Raw genomic sequence first — 25,221 nt, forward strand, 5'->3', positions numbered from 1 at the left:
TCATGAAAAATTAGTAAATCTTCTACATTTATGAATTTAAGATAAATAAATGTAAAGTGAAAGTAAACTTTTAAGAACAAGAACTTCGAGTTCAACGAGAATTCTAATGCAAGAGCGCGTAATGCAATCGCAGTATTGGAAATTGAAACCAAATAAATAATAATGCTTGCCAGATTTGTTTAATGTAAGTCATGCACTACTTTGCCACTCGCTTAAAAAGCAGGTGTAAATGTACGTACGTACATATGTATGTATGTTTGTTCGCTGAACATATATGTAAACGCATTAAAAGATATGTGTGCATACTCGAATAAGTATGTTGGTGGCAAACGTTTATTCATCCACAAATAGGAGAGTATTCATAATTAATTGTGCGTAATTACTAACTTGATGACTTGAAATGTTTTCTTTTTCAGTTCAATTATTAAATTCGCACCCAGCGTCTCGGCATTGGTCTCGGCTCTGTGAAAAAGTTCAAGGTGGTTTGGGGTTTTACTCCTCTACATGGTCACACATTTATACATTTACACATTTACTATGCTTACATTCGCATTCGTCTTAGCAATTGCCAACTGAGCACGCATAATTCTTCAAGTCACTCTGTGTGCACCACCATGCGCACACGCATTTAATGTGGAGATACATACATATGTACATACATACATAATACATACATACATATGTACATACATATTTATTAATTATTTTGCGGCTATTGTGTTTTTGGAAGTTTTGAGTGGACAAGGTCATTTGGTTAATTTGTAGCAAATCCATACATACATACATATGAATGTACAAACATATATATGTATATTCATATACATATTTATTTGATTTGAAAATCGCTCGAACCTAAAGTATCAATGAGCGCTATGCTAGGTATTAATTTCATTCATGGAAAATATTGACTGTGTTTCTTGTCTGCGAGTATGCTTTCTACAAAATTAAACTTAACCGAATAATGAATTTCGTGACAACAATGATTGAGAAGCACTTCCCTAGACAGCTGTTTCTTGTTGTTATAATCGGGACAGCGTTTATTAATTTATGTTATATATGAGCCTGACGTGCTGAGTCGGTTTAAGCGTGTTCGTATGTCTGTATATGCGCAAATCTCTTCAATTTTTGAATTGTCGATCTTAAAATTTGTCACACTTTCTTGTCTCCCCATCCCTTGCTTATTGGTCGGAACCATAGATATCGGACCCTTATAAGATATATGTAGCTGCCTTAAAACTGATTGATCAAAATGCAGTCTATTATGGAAAACGTTGTTAGAAAGACGAAGCAAAATTTTTCCTTTGGATGCAAACCGTTGGCCGATTACGTTTTCAGATTTAGTTATACGTGTATATACTATGTACATATGTATGTACTCAGTTGTTTTAAGAACAAGGGCCATGTGAAGAGTATTCTAGTTTCGGTGGATACGGTTTTTATTTGATTAATTTTTTTTCGAAAATGAAAGCTTTTTGCGCATAACTTCACTTCTAAGTCAAATGACGAAATTTTTCCTGTTACTCATACATACTTAAGCAAGTAGAATATCGAAACTATTTATAAAGGAACCCGAATTGAAAATTGACCTTGCACGAAAAAATGTTTCTCCATCGCGTGGTTGTAGTCTGTTAATTAACAGTTGATTCTTCAGTATTTTTAAATTCTCTGCTGATACCACATCCGCTGCTGCTTATTACTGAATCATCTTTTCTGTGAAGCGGGAAGAGTGAATTGCAATCTATTCGGAACATTTGTACAGTCAGTGTAAGTGTGTATGAGTCACGAAGTTTGTTCATTAAATTAAAATTAAATAACAAATGTATTTGAAGTATGAGTTTCTTACAACTACGTAAACTATAGCAAGATAACATTCAGACTCAGAAAGCTTACAGAAAACACACATCATAATTAGCAACCCGATCTTCATGTGCATATAAATACATTTGTATGTGCATGTGTGGGCATAACAGCGAATAAGCCGGATTATATAAGAATGCCAATCTGAGCTGAGCTATCAGGTTATTAAAGCTGTAAATTGCCAATGAACAGCACGATTTTCATGGATTAATTGCTGTACAAGGGAGCCCTGCTATCACTGGATATCGCATTTCCATATTTTCATTTGACGTTCTAAACAGTCGACAGAATTGCTGAAAGTTTGTGTGGAATGAAAAAAATTTGGTTTGCAAATTTTCCGTAATTATTTATTTTATAACATAAGTATAATCAGTAAATGTTAAATCGACTGAGTGAATGGAAAATTGATATCTAAACATCATTACGCTATATAATTAAGTACGGCTGAGCCAGACTCCAAGCCTGAACTGGGGCTGACAATTAAAAATTTCTGCTCCGCTAATTTATCATTAATTTTTTTATGTTCTAAATGATTCATTTAGATTTAATAAATGTTTCGGTTATCAAAACATTAGATTTTTCAATTTAAATGTTTGTTAATAACCAAAAAAAATAGGCACTCCTGGCCACAAAACCATGAATATTAACATATTTCTGAGTAAACTGATTAGAGTTTAAGCAATTCGTTCTGCTATCTACATTTGACCCAATAACTGCTTTGGCTTAAGCAAACATTAAAGTGGAAAGTATTTATTATTACACAATTTTTCAGAACAGGGAAGTCCACATGATTTAATCATCGGCTGCTCATTTGATAAGCCTTGACCACCTTAGCTGGGACCATGTTGTTCATAAGAACTATAGAATGGTGGTTAAATAATTTTTAGTATTTTATTAACCACATCATATAAAATATTTTTAAACATTTAGATACGAACATGTGCATAAATATTGAGTTTGTATAGCAAAATAATTTAATTTTTGTGCTAATTATATACGGCTCATTACTCTCTGGTATATACACGCAAACAATTATATAGCAAAAATTAGTACATTTGTTGGTTTATAAGGATATATGATCGCGAGCATTTCCGTCAATGTCAAACTCATTACTGCGACAAAAATTTGCGATAAGTATTGTAGTTTCGTGCGCTGTCGTCATTAATGGTAAGTTTGGCTTAAGATTTCATTAGAAATTATGGTTGCGTATGAAATCAAATAAAATTAATGTGCTAATGTTTTGACCATGCTCTCAGTATCTAGTATGTTCGAACGGATTTTCCAGTAGCTGTGCCCTTAGCTCCCTCCGGCGCTGCGTATAAGTAATATTTAATGGTAGAAAAATCGTCACCCACAAATTTTAATGTTCGACCAAGCATTTGGCTTCGTTAGTTGATATAACTATGTATGTATGTATTTGTTATGTTAAATACTGTTTTGGGCATTTTGTGCTGCCAAAATTACGATTACTTTGAAATTTCGACATAACTACTCTGTACTACTTAGTTTCTATTTTTTATACAATTGCAGATATTTTTGTATATGTTTTGCATTGTATTTTTATGCAATAACACTTCACCAAATAATGAACATCGAAATAAACTCTCCACTCCAAAAAAACCTTAGCTCTTTGAAAATCTTACACAGAATCTAACACATGTACACAGAGCATACACATACATATGTATGTATATGTATTGTATGTATATGTACATATGTATGTATATGTATTAATACTCTTACCGACATACGTACTATGTGTATGAGGAAATTATTTCTTTGCAATATTTCAAATATCGTAATTCAATTCATCAGTCAAATGTACAATCAAATAGAACAGTGGCGAGTGCATTGATTGTGTTTCAATTCCGTGGAATTTTTGGCTTATATATATAGATACAGTTTTACATATGCACTATGTATATGTACATATGTACATGCTGGTATACGAGCTTGTGCCAAAAACTAGCGATGGTCAAATCAGTTTTCTACACACTGGATATATTTCTTTGTTTGCACAGAGTTAAATGATCGCACAATATGTTGCTTGTAACAACAAACAATTCTTTCCTGCATCACCCAATCTGTTTTTCAAAATATAAACTGCTGACCAAAGTTCTCAGAAAACTAGTTAACCTCAAAATGTGCAGTTGCGAAGTCGCTAGAGGTTGGCATCGTATTGCATATGTTTACAGTTGCTTTTGCATTGGAATTTCAAGAAACTCAACACTTAGGAACTATTTTGATTACGCTCTCTTAGAAGATATATACATCATAACTCACATACACACCGCTTACATATGGATCCATTTTATTACCACCAAATATTTAAATATTTTCGACCAAATGCTAACATTGATATTTGCGTATTAAGCAATCCGTTTAACACAGTTTCAAATGGAACGAATCGTGCTACAGTTATGCCCACTACTGATAGAACGCTATTTTAAATGTCAACAGCTTAATGTCATCAAAAACGTGAAAACTTGTATCCTAAAATGTTTCAAATCGTTCCATGATTTCCTATGATCTGCTTTAGCTTATAAGAGGCTCTCCATTTCGGTTGATTTTTAAACATAAATGTATGTACTTATGTGTATCGATTTGCGTCCCAACGATTAACCTTGTGCCGTACCGCCGTACCGCTAAGCCAGACAAATTTCTAGGGTAAAATGAGAGGAGATTTTACACTTACTTTACTGTGTTTTGATGTGGAAGAATATGGTCCAAGAGCACGCAAATACCTAATATATTTTTTGTGCTATCCGTCAACTTTTTACCATTTACATATGTATGTATGCACATATATACATGATGGAAAGGTGGCACCATCAAATATTGTATGGTTGCAACCCTCGATGTCAAAAATGCCTTCAATACGGCATCTTGGCCAAGTATACTAAGTTCGCTAAAAAACTTCTCGGTACCGGCATATCTCTACAACCTGATAGTCAGTTACTTCAACGAAAGGATCCTATGCTACAACACAAACCAGGGCTACAAAAAATACAAAATCTCCGGGGGAGTGCCACAGGGATCTGTACTTGGGCCCCTCCTCTGGAATATAATGTATGATGGAGTACTACGACTCAAAGTACCGGCAAACGTACATATAATTGGGTTTGCAGACGACATTGCCGTGGTGGTAATAGCTAAGCATGTAGAGGAAATAGTTTCGGTAACCAATACAACAATTTCACAAATTAACAATTGGCTCGAAACTAATAGACTATCTCTGGCAGAGAGCAAAACCGAAGCTGTACTTATTACAGGCAGAAAGGTCCGAGAAGTTGCTACATTCTGTACGAAAGGTGTAAGCATAACCACACAGCCAGGTATAAAATATTTGGGAATCGTTCTCGACGCAAGACTATCGTTTAAAGAACACGTGGCTTATGCAAGTGAAAAAGCTACGAAAATATGCAGAGCTCTAACCCGGCTAATGCTCAATACCCGTGGACCAAAACAAAATAGGAGACGACTACTAGCCGGAGTATTAAAGTCAGTTGCTCTATTTGGTGCCCAAATATGGGAGAAAGCTCTTGAAGTCAAATCATACCGACGCGGCCTATTTTCCACGTACACCATATGCGCATTGAGAGTATGCTCCGCGTTTCGTACGGTATCCGAAGACGCTGCCCTAGTGATCGCGGGCTTACACCCGCTAGACCTCTTAGCCAAAGAGCTCACATACCATTCAAATGAGATAGTAACGCTCAGAACCCAAAAAGAGGAAGCCAGAGCAGATACGGTGAAGCGCTGGCAAAAACGATGGGAAGACAGCCGAAATGGCCGCTGGACATTCCGACTAATCCCTAAATTGGAACTATGGCTTAATAGATCGCACGGAGAAGTAGATTTTTACCTCACCCAAGTTCTCACTGGACACGGCTGTTTCAAATCATATTTGAAGCGATTCAATCATGAAGACAACGATGTATGCGACTATTGCGGAGGCGAGATCATCGAGAATGTGGAGCACACAATTTTCCTATGTGCGAAATACGACGAAGAAAGGCAATCTTTGAGAAACGCATTCGGGGTAGACCCAACCCCAGAAAACCTAGTGTCTCAAATGGTAGAATCACTAGATAAGTGGAAAGCCGTGTCCGAAGTGGCAGCAAAAATCATGAAACGACAAAGAGCTGGAGAACAACAACGTAGAAGACTACTCCAAATTCCAACGAACAATTAAGACGCGACACACAAACTATGACTGGAGCAGACAAGAAGGTTTTGGTGACAATCACTGTACTAGGGGGGTATAAGACAAACCGAGGTAGGGCCAAGTAAATGCAGCTTGTTACTGAATGCATTGGGACCATCACGTACATATGAGTAATACTCAACCTTCCTCCCGACGTAATACTTGACGGTGGTACCGTGGGGTTTGGTACAAGACAGTAGGAGGTTTAGTTCGGATTAAAGTTCCACACTGACATGGGTTCAGGCTTTCGATGCTTCCTCCTCGTAAAAAAAAAAAAAAACATATATACATGAGTCAGTAAGTTGGATACTTTAATGAAATGAAATGAGCATATTTTCTTGAACGCACTCTACTCAAGGCCCCCACATACTTAACATAAAGGGTTTCACTCCTTTGCCGATGCTGATTTTGTACATCTCGGTTAGAAGATATGTATATCTTGAAAGTAGATAAAGAGTTTATAATAAATAGTGTTGTAATAGATGGCTGCCGTTTATCGACCTTTCATTACTTATAAGGTCAACTATTTGTAGGCCCAATGCCTTGCAAAGGAGTTAACCACATTAATCATTTTGTTGTTGTGCTACGTTCAATTAAATCAAATTTGTAAAGATTCTCACGAGTGTATAAAAAATGTGTGAATATTATAATAAATTTCATTACAAAATTCTAATTTCCCATTCCTGCTGACAACAACTGAGTGCATAACACGTGGTGCAGCTGTTTTCTTCCACACTATTCCGTAGCCAACACTAGTTTCAGTCACATGCACTCATCGCATATGAATATTTTAATAAAAAATAAAATTGTTACAACTCATTTATAAATGATTAAAGTATGCATAATACCATAGTATATTGGCTGTTCTTAGCACGCCTTCGGAACTTTTCAGTATCAAACCCATTCTCAACGTCTTTTTATGTTTTTGTTTCATTTTTAGACGGCATTCGTCCTTTAACCAATCACATGGATATCCACTTCGTGCGGTCTCCACTTTGGTCCCCACCGATCATACGAAAACGCAGAAGGGCGCCTCCGTCCAAGTCCAGACCGCCTGGAAAAATTGACTAACACGTTCCACAAGCACAAGAGGCATTTGTTAATTGTAACGGAAACAAAGGATACATTCTACCTGCAACTAACTTAACAAAATTTATGGAATAATAAAAGTGCTAAATTAATATTTAAGAGAAAACGAAATCACAAAGACATAAAACAAAAGTTACCTTAATTTACTAGTTCTATTTATGGATAATGTTAACGAAGTCATTCTAAGTAAAAGTGCACTTATTTTTACGTACAACATACATATTTATACTGGCTTTTAATACGCGTTTTATCTACCGAGTCTACGCTTAAGCATAAACTTCAATTTGGACTAAAACGCTCTCAAAGACGGATAATATTCATAATGGGAACAAAAACACAACCACAGCCACAAAAAGGTGAGTTCCAACTAAGTTTAATTCATATTAATAAACGAAATTTGACTATGCATTATAATCGGTTTAGAACTATAGATAAGAAGAACTGCTTTGGTTCGTTGACTGATTTCCTTTTGAAAGGTATTTGGGGACCTTGTCGGCCTTTTTTCGGATATATAAATGTAATGAATATTATGAAAATCAATAATCATATGTTCCTGGTAAAATAACAATAACAAAAATAAATATAAATAATAAATTCCAATAACAAAAACTTGGTGTACGCTCTTGACTGTTTAAAGCGGGGTCAGTTATGCTCTGAAAAAACTTCACTTAAACAGAAAGGAATTTGTTGAACATACCGAAAGCTTTAATATATTTCATTTGCTTCCCCATAAGTTGTAATGTGTGGTAATGCAGTTCGATAAAATAGGCTGTGAGATGCTAGAACCTCACCAATGCAATATCTGGAGCAGGTGTTTCGACTATGTGTGTGTCCGATTTTTATCCGCGCTTTTTTGTGGTTTGCAATTATCAATAATTTATACATATATATTTATTTATAAATCTACTCTTATTACACAAACATAGCACCAATATATTACATACGAAGTGACAATAATTCTGGAATTCTGACTTACATACGTTGAGAGTAATTTGATCGTATTTCGATGAAATGCCCTATAAGGCATCGTAGTCACACCCATCAGTAGTGACATGATTATATACATATGTAAGTATGTATAAGTATATGCTGTGAACATTGAGCAGGGCTATTTTGAAGAGAGTACACCTGGGTTAATCTACAAAGGGAATGGATTAGTTCCCAAGTCATAAGTTTAGAATGCAAATAGATTTGCTTAATTCAACGAATGTCTTTAGGATATTATTACTTATTTTGAACTCTTTTAGTATCACGAAAGATGACTAGCTCGTAAACGATTGACAACGCTGAGACTATAAAAAGAAGCTTTCGGAAAAGTAAAAATATCTAAAGTTCAATCAGTTGCATGTTTCTATGTAACTAGTCATAAATTCACTCTGAACTGGTTGCCTTTATTGAAGGGTATATAAACAGACTCACTTTGATTACCTTGTGAGTTAGATAGGGGAATGAATGTATATATCACAACCTGACAGAGAAATGTTGCACTTGATGCTTCTGGTAAGTGGCAGTGAGTGTCCTGTCTGAAATTGTCAGGATCATATCCAAATTCTATATGTATGTAAATGGATGCGGGTAAATATGTACTTGTATTCACATATGCGTTGTACACTTAAAAACAAACATTAGCCTCAATTAGTAATCATTACTGGACTTCACGCAGGAGTTACAGGAAGTATATGAGGGGTCATTGAAGCGATGGGATAGCTTATGTGATTGTGACACCATAATCACACTTTCTTGCAACTACAATTATCTTTGAAATATAAATTATTATAATAAAAGGCTTTCAGTATCACTGACAAACTTTCTAATTTAAATTCAGAGATGTTCAAATGAAGAATAATTAGTTTTTGTAAAAAGTGGTAAAAGTAATGTCAACAAGGAAGGAAGCGTTAAGTTTGGGTGTGATCGAACATTCTTCACTCTTGCAACTTGCAAGAATCAAAGCTGGGGCAATACCTTCACGTGCATAAGGTTTGTTAGTTATATGAGGCGGTTTTCACCCGATTTTATCCATTTTACGTTCTCTCAATTTTATTAAAATAACTCACATATTAGTCATATTATATGCGGTATGAATGCAACCGGAAGTTCGAAAATCTTTGTATTATATTTGGTATATGGGGCTAGTACTGACTATTGATAAGTATTAACTCGATTCCACCCATTTTTAACATACAGACATACTATTATAACGAAAGGATTTTCTTCAAATTTAAATAATATATCTCACAGATTGGCCGATATTTTCTATAAAAAGTTCACAATAGTAACTTTGATCCACATATTCGGTATCTGGCATACCTTAGAGGCAATACTCGAGAAAAGTTTTATCCTGATACATTTATTTGTGCTTGATTTGCATACTAGAAAGTGAAAGAATCAGATACGGTTTTTAAAATTGTATTCCATGGAAAGTAGGCGGGGTTGTAGTTCGCTCATTTTTTTTATCATGATATTATATACTAAATTTGAATTTCCAGAGAAATTTCGTCGGTGCCACCCCCATCGTTCAAATTTGACCCCATCTCCTACAAAGTCTTCTTTATCATCCCAGGTGTAAAATATAATGCCTCTGGCTATCTATCGACTTTTTGATTAAACTGAATCACCTTAAGCCTTTTCCAACATTCGAAACGCTTCCGCACACGAAATTCAGTTAGAAATACAAATTTTGAAACAAATTCCTTGTTCGATATTTTTATACACTGTAAAAATCGCATTGCACCACTGAGGTAGCCTCCTGAGTCAAAAAAAATTTTTAGTCAAATTATTCATACACCTCTTATGGCTCATTTTTGGAGCACAATTCTCTAGATTGTTGGACTGTTTTGTTATATTTTTAAACCAGTCTCTCGTCACCAGGAATAACGCATTTGATGAATGTTAGGTTCTCATTTTTGCGACTCCTACTCGTAATTTTTTGAAAAAACACTACTATGGACGAGTACCATGACTTCGCAAACTTCAATGAAGACTCCGTGGCACTCAAATACATGTGCTCGTGAAAATAAATAGTCCCAAAAACACTTCTAAAACATTTTTAACGATTCCGTCGCAGTGATTCCATTAAAAACTCGCCAGACACACTTTTCGCGGCGTAAACAATCAGATACCAAACACACTAATTGACCTATGGAGATCAAACTTCAAACTATCATAAAAAATCTGGGAAAAAAAGTTTATCGATACCCTTTGCACGCGCAGCTTGTTTGGACTGAACTGGTCAAATTTGATCAGATAATAACAACACCAAAGTTGTTTATCCCTTCGATATATGTATGTACATATACATATATGTTATATATCTAATATGACAGCGTGAACATCTCAAAAAATCTGCGAAGAGTCTTGGCATTCGTTTTAATAATAAGTGAGCAACTAGACGGACGAATATGTCTTAATCGACTCGGCACACATATCATATAGATATATTATTTACAGGGTCTCCGACGTTTCCTTCTGGGAGTAACAAATTTCATTGCAAACTTAATACCCTCAGTTCAGGGTATAAATAGAGACGGTACTCTTATCTGACAAATAAATATTTTTATACTTAAATATTTGAAAAAACAAGAAAAAACGTTAACTTCGGTTGCACCGAAGCTAAATACCCTTCACAGGTGCATTTCTGTTAGTAACTATGTGTTCAGTTTGTATGGAAGCTATATGCTATAGTAATCCGTTCTAAACAAGTTTTTTAGAGATTACATTGTTGCCTTAAAAAATAACATATACCAAATTTCGTGAATATATCTTGTCAAATGTGAAAGTTGTCCATACAAGAACTTGATTCCGATCGTTCAGTTTGTATGGCAGCTATATGCTATAGTTGACCGATCTGAAAAATTTCTGCGGAGATTATATTGTTGCCTTAGAAAATAATATATACCAAATTTCGTGAACATATCTTGTCAAACGTGAAAGTTTTCCATACAAGCATTTGATTCCGATCGCTCAGTTTGTATGGCAGCTATATGCTATAGTTAACCGATCTGAACAATTTCTTCGGAGATTACATTGTTGCCTATAACATATACCAAATTTCGTGAATATATCTTGTTAAATGTGAAAGTTTTCCATACAAGCATTTGATTCCGATCGCTCAGTTTGTGTGGCAGCTATATGTTATAGTGGCCCGATATCGGCCGTTCCGACAAATGAGCAGCTTCTTGAAGAGGAAATGACGTTTGCAAAATTTCAAAAAGATATCTTAAAAACTGAGAGACTAGTTCGTATATATACAGACAGACGGACAGACAGACAGACGGACATGGCTAAATCGACTCAGCTCGACATACTGATCATTTATATATATTCTTTATTGGGTCTCCGACGATTCCTTCTGGGTGTTACAAACTTCGTGACAAACTTAATATACCCTGTTCAGGGTATAATAAAGGTAATGTACTTTCTTTCATCCTGTTTATACATATCTTATATGTATGTATATCTCCTTAAACCACTTGCTCATGAACTCTTTCACTATTAGGTACATATACATACGTTTGTGTTTAATTGTGAGCGATATACATAAGTCCTCAATGCACAAATCTTATCATACATACACTTATATACATACATATATACTGAATCGTGTACGCACATAAGGGCATCTAAATCAAGTGCTTTTTTGCTGCGAATTCTGGTTAAATAAAGAAAGTAAAGGAGCTCATTAATTTGAACGAAAAAATACTTATTTATGGCAAAGAGAAAATATGTGTGATTGTGGGGGACGACGGCCTAGTGCAATAGGTCAAGGGTACTTAGCCAGTCCGAGAAATACTATACATCGTGTGGATCAATACACGATACACGTGTAAATAATCAGTTTTTTCTTAAAGAAAGTTCAATATCATTGTAGATGGTAAGGCTGAGATCTTGCACACATGCGTTTCTACGAGTATTACAAAAACAATAAATAGGTACACAAAACTGCAGAAATAAATAGTTGCGAGCTATTATTCTACATAGACAAAATAAAAATAAAAATCCAAATCAAAATAGCCAATTCTATTACTCTTAGTACTTACTGTGGCACCCCTGATTGCATACGTCTACAAAAGCCAATCTACGTATAAGCGCAACGAATCATGGTTCCTGCAGGGTATTTATTAATAATTTTCCGGTTATTATTAATCGACTTAAACTTATATAACTGAGCATATTTTTTATTGAATATTTATTGTGAGTATTTATGCAACTATTGACGATCGACTTTGAATCGAAGCCGCTTTGTCACTAGACTAGAAAAATGACTCACGAATCATAGTTTGGCTTCATGCATAATACTCGATGCTTTATTGTATCAGCTACATTCCCTAACATTAAATAAATACAAATACATATGTATTTATATTTGTATATTTGCACGGATCTGAAATAAAATCAAACTTTTGTAAGATTTTCAAAATTTGCATTGCACGTTTACGCCCTGTTATTATATTATCAGCCCATACTACATACATAAGTATAATATATGTATACCAATATTAGATTGTATTTGCATGCATGCGATTTCATTTTTTCCAAATGTATTTTCCCCGCTTGCGAAACAATTACTTTTTAACCGCTTGAATAATCATTACAGCGTTGACAAACCCTGCACTATGTTTACTTTGTGTCATGCAGCACAGAACAACTCAAATTTAACTTAGGCGCTTACATATGTATGTATGTATGCTCCTGCATACGTTTATAGTAAGCTTAACTCTTATAACTTAACCGAGTAGAACATCGTTGCAGTGAAGCTTCATATTAATATACTGTTTGGATCAAGAATTTCCTGAATGTAATTAACCTATTGTAGATTCGTATATGATTTTTTGTTTGAGTTAAAAATACTGTACATATGTATTTACGCATTGTCTTCATATAAGAGACTATAATTGGAATATCTAAAGGCGTAAAATAATATTTGAAAATAAATTTAAAAATTTTTTTTATTATATACATTTTTTTAAGCCAAAGACAGTGGTTTTCGTGTAAAAACATTTTTTTTTTTAAATTACTAAAGTATGGTAATATGGACCGGTATAAATACATACATATATAATCATTTCGCAGAACATCTAGACGTGAAAAAAAGGATTTGAGGAAAAAGCCATTTGACTAACCAATTGGGGTCCATACTAGTTGAAAATTGTAACTAGTTATACATATATTTACTTACATATATATGCACATACAACTAATAAATCAATATACATTTACTTGTAATTGGGCTGTTTGCTAAACTAGATTTTGTGCCCACGAAAAGCTGTTAAGTTTTATAGAGAGATTTTCTAGTCAGTAAATGCTTTAACATCGCAGTTAGATCACTTCTATAAAACAGTTTCATTTTAGCTTATGTTGCCGTATTTTAAGCATCGAACTTGGATGTGTCGTATATGGCCACACACCATACTCAGTTCCCTGTATTTCGCACAAGCCTTTGTTACCTACACCTTTAATTACATATTTGCGCCTAAATAAAAGCTTTCTTCACAGACTTCAAATATGTTAACAGAAAATACATAAAGTAAATAAATTTCGACTCAATCGTTTCACTCATGCCGCGCTCATAGCGTTTTACCGCTCAAAGGCATTTGCTCTTTCTCGTTCACTATTCCGTTTGTACTTCAATTAATGTTGTTTTTGCTTAGATTTCCGTATAATCATACGATATCAGCTGGGCTGACGTTTCACTTCAGTGCGCAAAATCACGGTACCCCCTGCGAATGACGGCACAAAATGCGACAAACAATAAAAGTGGGTATAAAGCGTTTAGATGATTTGCATTTACAATTTATGAGTACATACATACATATGTATGTATTATATGTAAATATATATAAAATATGGGTGCATATGTATCTAGATATACCGGTAGATATATACTATTAAATAGTTGTAGAAGAAAGTTAAGAGCTAGTTAATTATTTACTCATAATACCGACGTTGAGCCGAAGAAATAAATGAGCATCATAAAGAAAGTTAACATATGTGCATTAAAAGAGGTCCTTATAACCTTATTCATATTCCTTTTCCATTTCCTATTATTCTTCAACTCACTTATCCTGACCTAGGCTATACTCCCGCCGCGTCAACTTAGACCAGCTGAGCCTATGCATTTATTCTTCTTCGTAGGCAAAATCACGGATGTTAATCCATATGCACGATCGAATCAATTTGAAAAGTGAATTTAACATTGTGTGATTAATCTGTCTTTGGTCTTTGGGATTTCCCATTCAAAGTTTACAGTTCACCACAATTTCACTCGTTTTGTTTTTGCATACATACCATGTACTATTATGGTATGAATGGTATCCGTATACAGTAGGTGGGTTGGAGGAGGCAGTGTTCATCGGGGCTCTGCGGCCAGCTGTTGACACTGGCACCACTGGCACAGTTTCGATACCGCTCCGTTGCACTCCTCTAAGTGCCAATGAATTCCGCCAGATAGTTCCCGTGGTCACCGCTATCCATGAAGGGAGCATAGCGTGAATAGCAACCACAACTTCTTTCCCCACTTGCCACAAATACCGTCGCCGCCAGCATTGCTGCCGCCAACGAGGTAATGAATGAAGGAGGCGAAGGAATATGTGTAGTCGAAACGAGTGTTTTCCTTATTGTTTACATTTCCATTTCTCTGCACTTTCAAGCTTCTGCGCCAAACACATTGAGTCGCCGCCATGTGAGTGAAATCGTGTTGAGTCGAGGCGCTTTTCCAACTTTTCATTTTAGTCTCGATTTCGTTCTCGTTTGTGCCGTTTGCTGGTCGAAAAGTAACAGTAGATCCGTTTGGCGATTCGCATAAAAAAAACCAACAACAACAACAATTAACGAAAAATACCATTTTAACACAAATAACCTACTTGAAATTAAATATTTTTTTCGCGAAATGCGTTGACTCGGACTTTAAAGTAATGAAGCGCAGCACTTGTGCATAAAACATATGTATATACAAACATAAATTGGCCAAGTACGGCGTTCTGCGAATGTGTAATGTTTTCTCTGGTTTTTAGTAACGATTATTAAAAAGTGAACTTATTGGGGCTTAGAGGAGGGAAGTAGTTATATGTAATTGTTGTGCCACGAACGGTGAGAAATCAGTTTTAGTGTTCAATACAGTAATGTATATGTAAAATAGCAGCTGAATAAAATAGAATTCGCAGAAAACTTAATCACCACAATTACAAATTGGCGACAATCGTTCGCTGCATTACAATGTGCTACTAAAAATACAACAACGACTACGTCAGCAGTCTGCATCTTGTGGGCTGCCTCTTGGCTGCTCGGATGGGCCAGCTTGAGAGCTGTTGGCTTGTAGTGGCCGCCACCAGCGCTAGCGTATGCGGCTGATCTTGGCCGAGTGTTCCGCTTACAACCATCAAATCAGCACAGCACACCTATGCAAATTAATATGTAATATGTACCATGCAAAAATATAGGAAGCACATATGAATGTATGTTTTTACGTGCTTAAGTGTACGCTGTCATTACCATGGCCCTCTGCCGGCCAACCCTCAGCGGTCCGCCCTTCAAACGGACGTCATCACAACTGAGTGCGCTCAAAACCGCTGCAAAGTGTTTGCAATGCACAAGTGACATATGTAAAAATAAATGGAAAGCATTTCTTTTGCAATTATTTATGGCTTGCGGGTTGTCTTCTGTGTTCATACATATGTACATATGTACGGTATACGAGTACACGTGTATATTTGTGTGTGCACGCATAGTTTGCGTTTTTATTGAATTTTCATCGATTTTTATTAAAAGACTGAGTGTTGTGCGTGTGTCAATAATTATAAACACGAAGCGCGCGGCTCTTCATACGTACATATGTATGTGACGGAGGTTGTTCTTCTAGTTAATTAAACGCGTTAAATATCACATCAATGTAGCTTCTTAGTGACATAGAGAAAAACATGACTCATGCTTTTACCCTACCCGACAATGAGCGCATAATAGATTTGGCAGACAGTGTTCATGTTGTCCACCCTCTAAACTTATTAACAAGCATTGCCTAGTAGTAACGCCAAGGAAAGGCCGCGAGCGTTTCTTTCGAATAATAAGTGTCGTTTTGTATGATTTCTAGTGTCACACATACTTATGTACATACGGACAAAAACACTTGCAAAGCGTTCTCAACACTTTGCGTACCTCCATGCCTGCAAACATACATATATGTATATATAAATCTTAACTGAACTGAACTTTTTCACTTCATGGATACTATGCACATACATATGTATAAGCTACCGCCGAAACATGGTGTAGTTTATATATGTATGTATATTATTAAGTATGTCTCTATACTTCAATATTGTATTAAATATGTGGCGTGGCGACAGTTTTCTTGCCTACAATTAAGTTTACATTTGCGCGTAATCGCACTTATGTAATTTTTTTTATTTGTTTCCAGTCTGAAATCGCATAAAACTGCGAATCCATGAATGGCATTCGCATACATGCACACACATATGTACATATATATGTATTTCCATACACCCGGTAGAGAAAACGTGTTGAGCCTCTCTTTGAATATTTGCACAGAATGCCATCATCGAACAGTCAGTCATGCTCATGAAGACTTGCTTGTATTCAAGAGTAAAGTGGTTTGTTAATTCTCCAACATATAGAAAATGTTGCGGTTCCAAAAAGAAGATAAACTATTCCTATTTCTTAAGCGGCGTTGGTACCGTTATAAAGAAATAGTAAAAACTATAAGCATTACACCCTTATCCACTAAACCGAAAGTCGTTTAAATTTTATGCCGCCACCAAATAGCAGATGTATCTTTGGAAAGAATTTGGTTTAAAATTGAATTAAACAAGTAAGAAAGGGGTAAGATCGAATGCAACCGAACATTTTATACTCTTGCAACTTGCACCAATCAAAGGAAAATATTTATCGTACCAAAAGTCAACTATAGGTACCTTGGTCTAAATATTCGGTACCTAGGGGCTTGAACAATTTTTATTGGATTTAAACAACTATTGGTCATAAGGTGGCACGTATTAAAGACACTATCGTACAAAGTTGTATTTCGTAATATGAATTGCTTCTTGATTTGTGTACTGGAAACTGAACGAATCAAGTGGAATTTAAAATTGTGCTTTATGGGAAATAGTCGTGGTTGTTTTCCATTTTCACACTGTGATATAAGAATGTTTGAAGAATGCCACGTACCAAATTTTGCCGAAATCGTTTGGTGGAGTCCCGGGATATTGGATTTGACCAAAAAGTGGGCAGTGCCACCCCCATCGTCCAATTTTCACAGCGGCTCCTATAAAGTTCTCTCATACCATCTCGGTGGTTATTGATTTATCGCGCTTTTAGTAGTTTTTACCGTTATATGAGGAGTGAGCGGGGTTATCCTCCGATTTCATCCATTTTCACACTATCACACTGTCAGTAGTTCTTTAAGATTTGCACTCAGTAAATTTTTTTGTTGTAGCTTCAGTGGATAGTGAGACACATTAAACTTTTTAGAGAGCGGGGCTACGCCCAGTTTTTCAACGATTTCAACTTTTCTCGTCATCCTGATCATTTATAAATATATAACACTATATCTATCTCGCTTACGTACAAACGTTAGGTGAACAAAACTATAATAATCTGTAGCAACTGGTTGCAAGAGTATAAAAATCGAACCAAGGCGCTCGCGCATAGCTTCTTTGATATTGGAATTCTTTTAATCTAAAATAATAAACGAAATGTGTGAAGTTCTGTCTTAATTAAAATACTTAGCACGTTGAGGACGGCGCAGCTTTTAGAAGTAGTAATAGTTTTTTTTTAAACTCACAAATATTAATAAATATATTTAAAATCTTTTTTTGATACCAAATAGTTTTATTTCATTTAACAAAAAATAGTTCTGAATAAAAGCCAGCGGTACCCATGTCGACGTGTTAAATGTAGTTCAACCCGATAGTGGTTTTCGGAAGAGAACTCTTTATTTTTCGATTTTTATGCTTAGATGACATGTGTAAAATTTCGCTTAATTGCGTTTATTTCTCATTTATTGGAATTGTTCTGGGCGAAGTCGAAAATCTTATTAATTACATTTACATTCTTATATGTATACGTACTTACATAAATATACAGAAATACTATATGTTTATTTGGAGCAATTATTCAAAGAATCCAGTTGCAAAAAAATTTTTACAATTTACATTGACCTTACTTTCTAGGTCTTGTTTCAATTGTTTCAACAAAATCAAAAAATCCCACTCAAATACCGCCAAACTAAAAAGGCATAAATACATATACATATGTACATGTGTGAACGTTCATATTTGAGATTTTTTTGCCTTAAAAAGTTTTTCTTCATCTGCGATGGTATTAGAGGTAACATTTGCATTGCACTGAATGTTTTCTATAAACGTACGAGGGCCACTGCTTACATTTCAGCGTTAGGATTGACAAGTGCTGTTTTCCCTTCCATTGGAAGGCACTTTTTAGCACAAAGTTAAAAAAAATTTTGTAAAATTTCGAATGCATCTTATGGTGTTATGTAAAAGTTCGGAGTATAAGTACGCCATGTATGCATTAGATAATATTTCGTACGATTAAGGCGCACTTGATCATTGTCAAGAGACCTTTGCGTGGTGATTAATTTAGTAAAAAAACGTGTGCCTTTGTTGAAGACGAACAAAATTTAACCGACGCGGATTTATGTGCCATCGCCAAATTAAAGTGGAAATAAATTGGAAAGTCACTGAAAAGTAATTGAAAAAGCTACAGCAACCCACGTATACATATTTGTTTACAAGTGAAATATAATATAAATATGCGAACTGTTGTTAACACCTTGAACTGCACTACGCTTTAAAATCACGGAAAATTGCAAAAAGCAAAGAAAATAACATTTAATGATAAAAACACATAAAATAAATGAAGAACTATCAGCGTCGGATAAATATTAAAGATCACAATATGGCCAGTTGCCACTGAATGTTTGAACTTTTACTCTTTTTGTACATTGTTCATATTCATGCACACATACATACATACATATGCACATACCTGAAAAATGGCCATTAAGTGTTGATTACTCATACGCCCTGTTCAACAGATCGGCATGTTTTTGACCTGCAATTTTGTTGGCAATTAGCCAAATGAACATGGTTAGGCGAGAACATAAGTAATCAAATGAGTTAACAATAAATAATATTGTATGTTTGTTGAAGCAGTTTATGCTGATGGAAGTTCAACTTTGTAAGGGTGTTGACTGAGATAAGAAAGAAGGTTGGATTTTTTATGATTTTGTGTATGGAAAATATTTGATTTTTCTTGTGGAAGCTGTGGCATCTTAGGCCTGTGACATACATACATCAAGTAACAATACTGTAAGTTTTATGGCATTTGGGACGGTGACAGACAGATTTCCTTTCCTTTGGAGCTGTCAAAAAATTAAAATAAATAAAATGAGAACATAAATCTATGAATATGCCCACATTTCTCTGAGTAGTAGATGTGTACTTAATTCACCCGTCTACGGCAGTCTCTTGAAAGTTGAGTGAAGCTCATTGACATTATGAAAGAGTTGATCCTTAATAATTATGACTAAGATAAGGTATACATTTCTTCAAAACACGCTCTAATTTCTTTACGGCTGGGCTAAAATTTTACTTTTATTGCAATTTACTTTCATAATCAAAAAAGGATGTTATGGAATAAATGTATCTAATATGATTTTCAATTAATTTTACGAACGCATATTTAGTACCTTGTTCTATTTACACATACTCACATGCATATGTATGCTCGACTGCAACGTTGCAACCAACAAGCCCTTTTATTAGATTTTCTTATATCTCAATTACCTTTGTAGATGCACATGCACATTGTTAAGGCGACCGAAGTTTAAGTTTGTGTCCAACATTTACAGGATCCGTTTTTAGACTCTTTACTATCATAATTATTTTTTTATGTAGGGTATATAACTTTTTTTTTTTTTTGATATTTTGCATTACTTTACTTTACTTGCCCATAATACAAAATTTTCCGCTCTACAAATGCACTGGGGTTCAGTAGTCCAGGAATAAGAACCTACCACTAGGATAAACTACCATTTTGTTTTTGCAACACAGAATTTATGAGGCACTTGTGTGAATGCTCAGTACATTTGATTCATAACTTCAGCTGGGTATAACTTTTACGTTGGATGCCTTCTTTCTTCTTTCTTAACTGAAACTTCGGGCGACGTTTGCAAAACAATCAAATTGGTAAATAATAATTACCATAGAACACATACTTTTCTTGGAATTATCTCTATTTACGTACCTGATGAGACTTTTATCGTAGAAAATATTTCTAACTGTATCTGAATTTCCTTGTAAATAATAGTAATAATAATGAAAGTAATAATATTTGTGGCCGTATACCCTTGGCAGGGGATTCGCTCTCCTAGCGTTATTCAAAGACATAATCAACGTCAGAACGGTCAAGTTCTGAGAACACTGCTCACTGAATGATAGATTTGTATGCAAAGCATTCAGTTATAAGGACAAATACATATATTTATATACATGCATACATACATCGTACACGCAACGTACACGCATCGAGTTCAAAATCTCCCAGACTTTTTAAATACCTGTGTGTCTTATACATAAGAATATTTTGTTCATGACAGAATTGTTTTGGGTTTTTGTGGCTTACCTCCGATCAACAGATTAGTTTGTTAGCACAATATTGCCAGGGTATAGAACTGAATTAGAAATGCGTTAAATAACTTGAATAGCAATCAATCAAAATGGGCCGGAATTCGACAAAATTGCAATGCCCCAAAGATACGTTTTCATTGTAATAGCCAAATGGGCAAATTTATAGACATTCGCACAATATTAAAATTTTGCCATGCAATTACTGTATTTACGCATACTTACATATACATATGTAACTATATACATACATACATATATGTATGAATAATACAAGCAATCGAGGCCAGTGAAAATAAATTTGGCTCCAGTTTGTAAAAACATATTCGCGAGGCAGGTGCTTGTTTTTTGGAGAAAAACTCGTACTTATACATGTTTATACAAAAAAATTCGAAATACAGATTAATGCATGTTGTTGTTGTTCTTGTGAAAAATTATTGAGCTCCTTTTGAGTGCACAGACAATTAAAATGGAAGTGTAAATAGCATTAGTTAAGTGAAAAAGCAAAAGTGTCGTTAAAGTAGACATGGAATTGACAGTATATCGGCGCATGCAATCTTGATTATCAACTACTCTGCGTTGCCGAAGCGTTTATCACGACAGCCAATTAATAGCATTTACATCCCGCTCAATTACGTCACATATTCGCACATTTTACTGTACACATGCGTGGTATGTACATGAATGCATGGAAGTGAAGGGTAGAGTGAAATGCTAAGCGGAAATCGAAAGCGGCCGGATACGCTGGAATTAGAGGTGCTTGGTGGGCGCCAAACGGAGTCTTCCGACAATGAGGATTGCGGTGTCACAGCCCGTGTTCTACCAAGATCACACCACCACAATTACCAGCTGCAAACAGAACAGAAAGATCAGGCACCAAAATCACAATACTTCCACGCAGCCAAGTCTCAATACGTTTCCGACAGCGTCGAAAAGCCGTCCAGTACGTTTCAACAAACACCATATTCCCCATCACAGCCGGTTGAAAAACACCACAGAAAATGGTTTCATTTACGTCGCAAACCTCGTCCTGCGCCATCAGCAAAAGCAGCATGCGACGGCAACAACGAGCTTACTGCTCATACGAACACTGTTCCACCAAAATTAGTCGAGCCGAAAACAGCGGCTGTCGCCAACACAACCACTACAATGTGTACATCGCTGCCCACAAGTCAAACGATACCCGATGTTGCGGCGGTTCTCATGAGACGCAACTCAAAAAAACGACGAAGCCGCACACAGACCGACAGCCTTTATAGTTTAGCGACACTCGCTCAGTCGGGTGAAATATGTCAACAACAAAACTCCGAACCGAACGTACCCGACTCTGTAGCGAACACAACCATCGCACCTGAGCCCTGGTCAAAATCGAGTGAAAAAGCAGACACACAGGCGGACATGAAAACAGCCATTCTTTTGAATGAGAAAAACGACGCTTCACTCCCGACTAGTGCATATATAGATCAAGAACTTCGCGATCATATGTTGCTCACTTCTGAGCTAACGTCCGTGGAGGAAGCAGTGGACGGCGCCATGTCAGCACCAGTATCTGGTTTTCAGGTGCGGTTTTTGTCTATTTTGGGAAAATTACCGGGTTGGAAGCGAAGTGAGTGCGTGGGCCGACGTTCTCGTACGACCGCCGCGACAAAAGTGTCGATGGCAAATGATGGATCGTTGGATGTCAACGATGAGGCTGAAAGTCTAAGCGATCATAAAAAACAAAAACTCAATGCCGGGTTTGAGCAGTTTTCGATGTCGCCGGTTGAAAACGGTGCTGGTAGCGATAAGGGTGTTCGAAGACTATCACAAATGCGACGTCGGCGCAGTTCATACTACTTCTCTGGTAAATGATGTTATATTAAAGTTATTACATGTTTAATACATAATTACATATTCATACTGATCATGACCTAAGCACTTAGTCAGACTGGTGGTTTTTAAGTATTAAGTGGGGGTTTAGTATTCATTTCTTTAATTACAGGACCACACATAACCTTGGTTCCCTCTCGAAAATGAATACTTGGCTCTTTCTCTCAAATCTTATTTATTTTCGGGAATACAATGACGTTGAGTATTCGGTATTAAATTTATTTTTCAAAAAGTACTGCCGAATTATTCAATATCACTGTGGCATATTCAAACTCTACAAATTATTTTTCGAGATGGCCTCCCAAGTGGCTTTGAAAGAAAGAATCCGAAATGTCATTAGTTATATTTTACGCACAGTTGGTATTTTGAAAAAAAACAAAAACAAAAATAAGTTATCATGAAATGGAATTTCTAATGGACTTTTTCTCCATTTATTGCAGAGAATGAACGCAGAATTCGAGCCAACGACCGAGAATTTAATGCACAATTCAAATACGCCGTAAGTATTTTTATATTCTCTCTGTTTGACAAATACCCATTTCATTTTGACACTTTATATGCAAACACAACCCATACTAAGAAGCTTAACTGGACTCAAGCGTATTCTGCAGAGGAATTTATGTGTATGTGCATATGTATGTATGTAAACATTTCGATTAATATTGAAAACCGATGACACAGATAGCGCAGATAAAAGAGAGATCAGCAAGAAAGCTTTGAAGAAGTTACAACCGAGGCAACTATGTACATATGTACATAGATTTACTCACATGCATAATATACAACACTTAACAACTCTAATTATACCAGCGCACGCCAATAACGCGGCAAAATTGGCATCATATTTTTATGAAATCGCCCGCAGTGGCCCACAAAAGTGCCAAATTAGTAGACCCCGCATGCTAATATCGAACAATTTCATTCTTCTTTAACCATATTTGCAATGGCATATTGACACTCAAGCGTTCATTCAATCATTTATTCTGACCGAGACTGAGCGAAGCGCAATTCGTAGCGTACACCACTCCGTGTATGTGTGTATAAGTGTACGCTGGCTTCCCATTGATCTTTGCGGCCGATGACGCTCAAGGGTAGTAATTTCTTGGACTGATTGGCGCTTTGGCATTGACATGGACATACGTACATTCATATACAATATATAAATGACACACGCACGGGCACACCTACAAATATACGTAGTCACAGTCGGCAGACGACAGCAAATATTCACGCGAAAATGTATAGAATAAAAAATGGACAATTCAGTATACTCGTGTCTCGGTATGTGTACTATGTACCTCGTAAAATAGGGTGCAACTAGGGTGATATTATTTGCTGAACAACTCGATTTCATTCAAAAATATTTTGCATTGGTAAAGCGCAACTCTTCGGACGTTGCTAACAAAAGTTGAATTTTCCAGTTATCCGAACTATGCGAACTTGGTGGTATCGAAAAATACTTGTTATCGTAGACTACCCAAGAGCGTTAAAGCTGTTTTATTCAAAGTAATATTGAAAACATCGATTGGCAATGTAAGCATAAACCAATTTTAGTATACGGAAATTTCGAAATCGTTTCTTTGTGTGTCAAATTCAGTCGTTGCGTTTTTAGTCAAATACATAATGTCGCTGACCTATGATCTATCTGGCCAATTGACAGACCCCATATGCAAATGATTCGGTCACCCAATAAAGTGATGTATCAGTATTTCCTTAGTCGCTATTTGAACTTCGTATCTGAACCATTGATATTGATAGAGATTAGACAGTTAAATTGCAACCTTTATAAACCAAAGATCTGAGCGAAATGCTACCAAAATATGTAAAATATTTTTGCTTGATGTAGTAGTTAACCTCACAACTTCGCCGACCAGACTGCTCTAACCCATCCTCTCTTTAGAAGCGCGACTTCACCAGATTTGATTGGCGTACCTTCATATGGACAGCTCCACAAATTACAAAATTGAATGCTTGAAATCATTATGAAATAAAAACTTACAAACTGTTATTCAAATTATTTTATAAAAAATGTTTAACTAATTTGTATAATAAATTGATTGATCTTCTCTTTTCTCTAGGACAATTTCATCAAAACATCTAAATATACACTGCTGACGTTTTTGCCATTCAATCTGCTCGAACAATTTCAACGTCTTGCCAATTTCTATTTCCTGTGTTTATTGGTGCTGCAGCTCATACCAGCGATATCGTCATTAACCCCCGTTACCACCGCCATACCGTTAATTGGCGTATTAACATTGACAGCCGTTAAAGATGCCTACGATGACATTGTAAGTAATTAAACAGTTATGAACTCTATATACTTATCTATATTCATACCTATCTCCGGATTATATTAACATTGTTATATGGTGTAATTGACTTCACTAAATTATAAGCCCATTTTTATTTCTCTTGATTAGAGTTGCACGATACTTGGGCTGGCAGTAATAGCGCACAATTAACCGCATTTGGGTTAAACAACACAACTCCTTACATCCCTTTTTTTGATCAGTTTAAAAATTAATATTGCCATATATCCGC

General features: G+C 35.7%; 1 protein-coding gene across 10 annotated transcripts in view; it reads left to right on the forward strand.

The window, feature by feature from the left end:
- Window positions 1–25,221, forward strand: part of LOC126760224 (phospholipid-transporting ATPase ID) — a 44,409-nt gene that overhangs the window by 6,329 nt on the left and 12,859 nt on the right. For 6 of the 10 annotated variants that reach the window (XM_050475689.1, XM_050475692.1, XM_050475694.1 and 3 more), the window contains exons 1-4: window positions 14,898–15,238; window positions 21,210–22,651; window positions 23,118–23,176; window positions 24,756–24,968. In XM_050475689.1, coding sequence (XP_050331646.1) covers window positions 21,520–22,651; window positions 23,118–23,176; window positions 24,756–24,968 — 1,404 coding nt within the window. In that variant the 5' untranslated portion in view covers window positions 14,898–15,238; window positions 21,210–21,519. Of the gene's footprint in view, window positions 1–7,004; window positions 7,510–14,897; window positions 15,239–21,209; window positions 22,652–23,117; window positions 23,177–24,755; window positions 24,969–25,221 lie in introns of those variants that run through there. The other 4 variants (XM_050475698.1, XM_050475697.1, XM_050475690.1 and 1 more) reach the window with 3 other exon arrangements.

This window comes from Bactrocera neohumeralis, chromosome 5, assembly GCF_024586455.1.
Source record: "Bactrocera neohumeralis isolate Rockhampton chromosome 5, APGP_CSIRO_Bneo_wtdbg2-racon-allhic-juicebox.fasta_v2, whole genome shotgun sequence".
NCBI lineage: Eukaryota > Metazoa > Arthropoda > Insecta > Diptera > Tephritidae > Bactrocera > Bactrocera neohumeralis.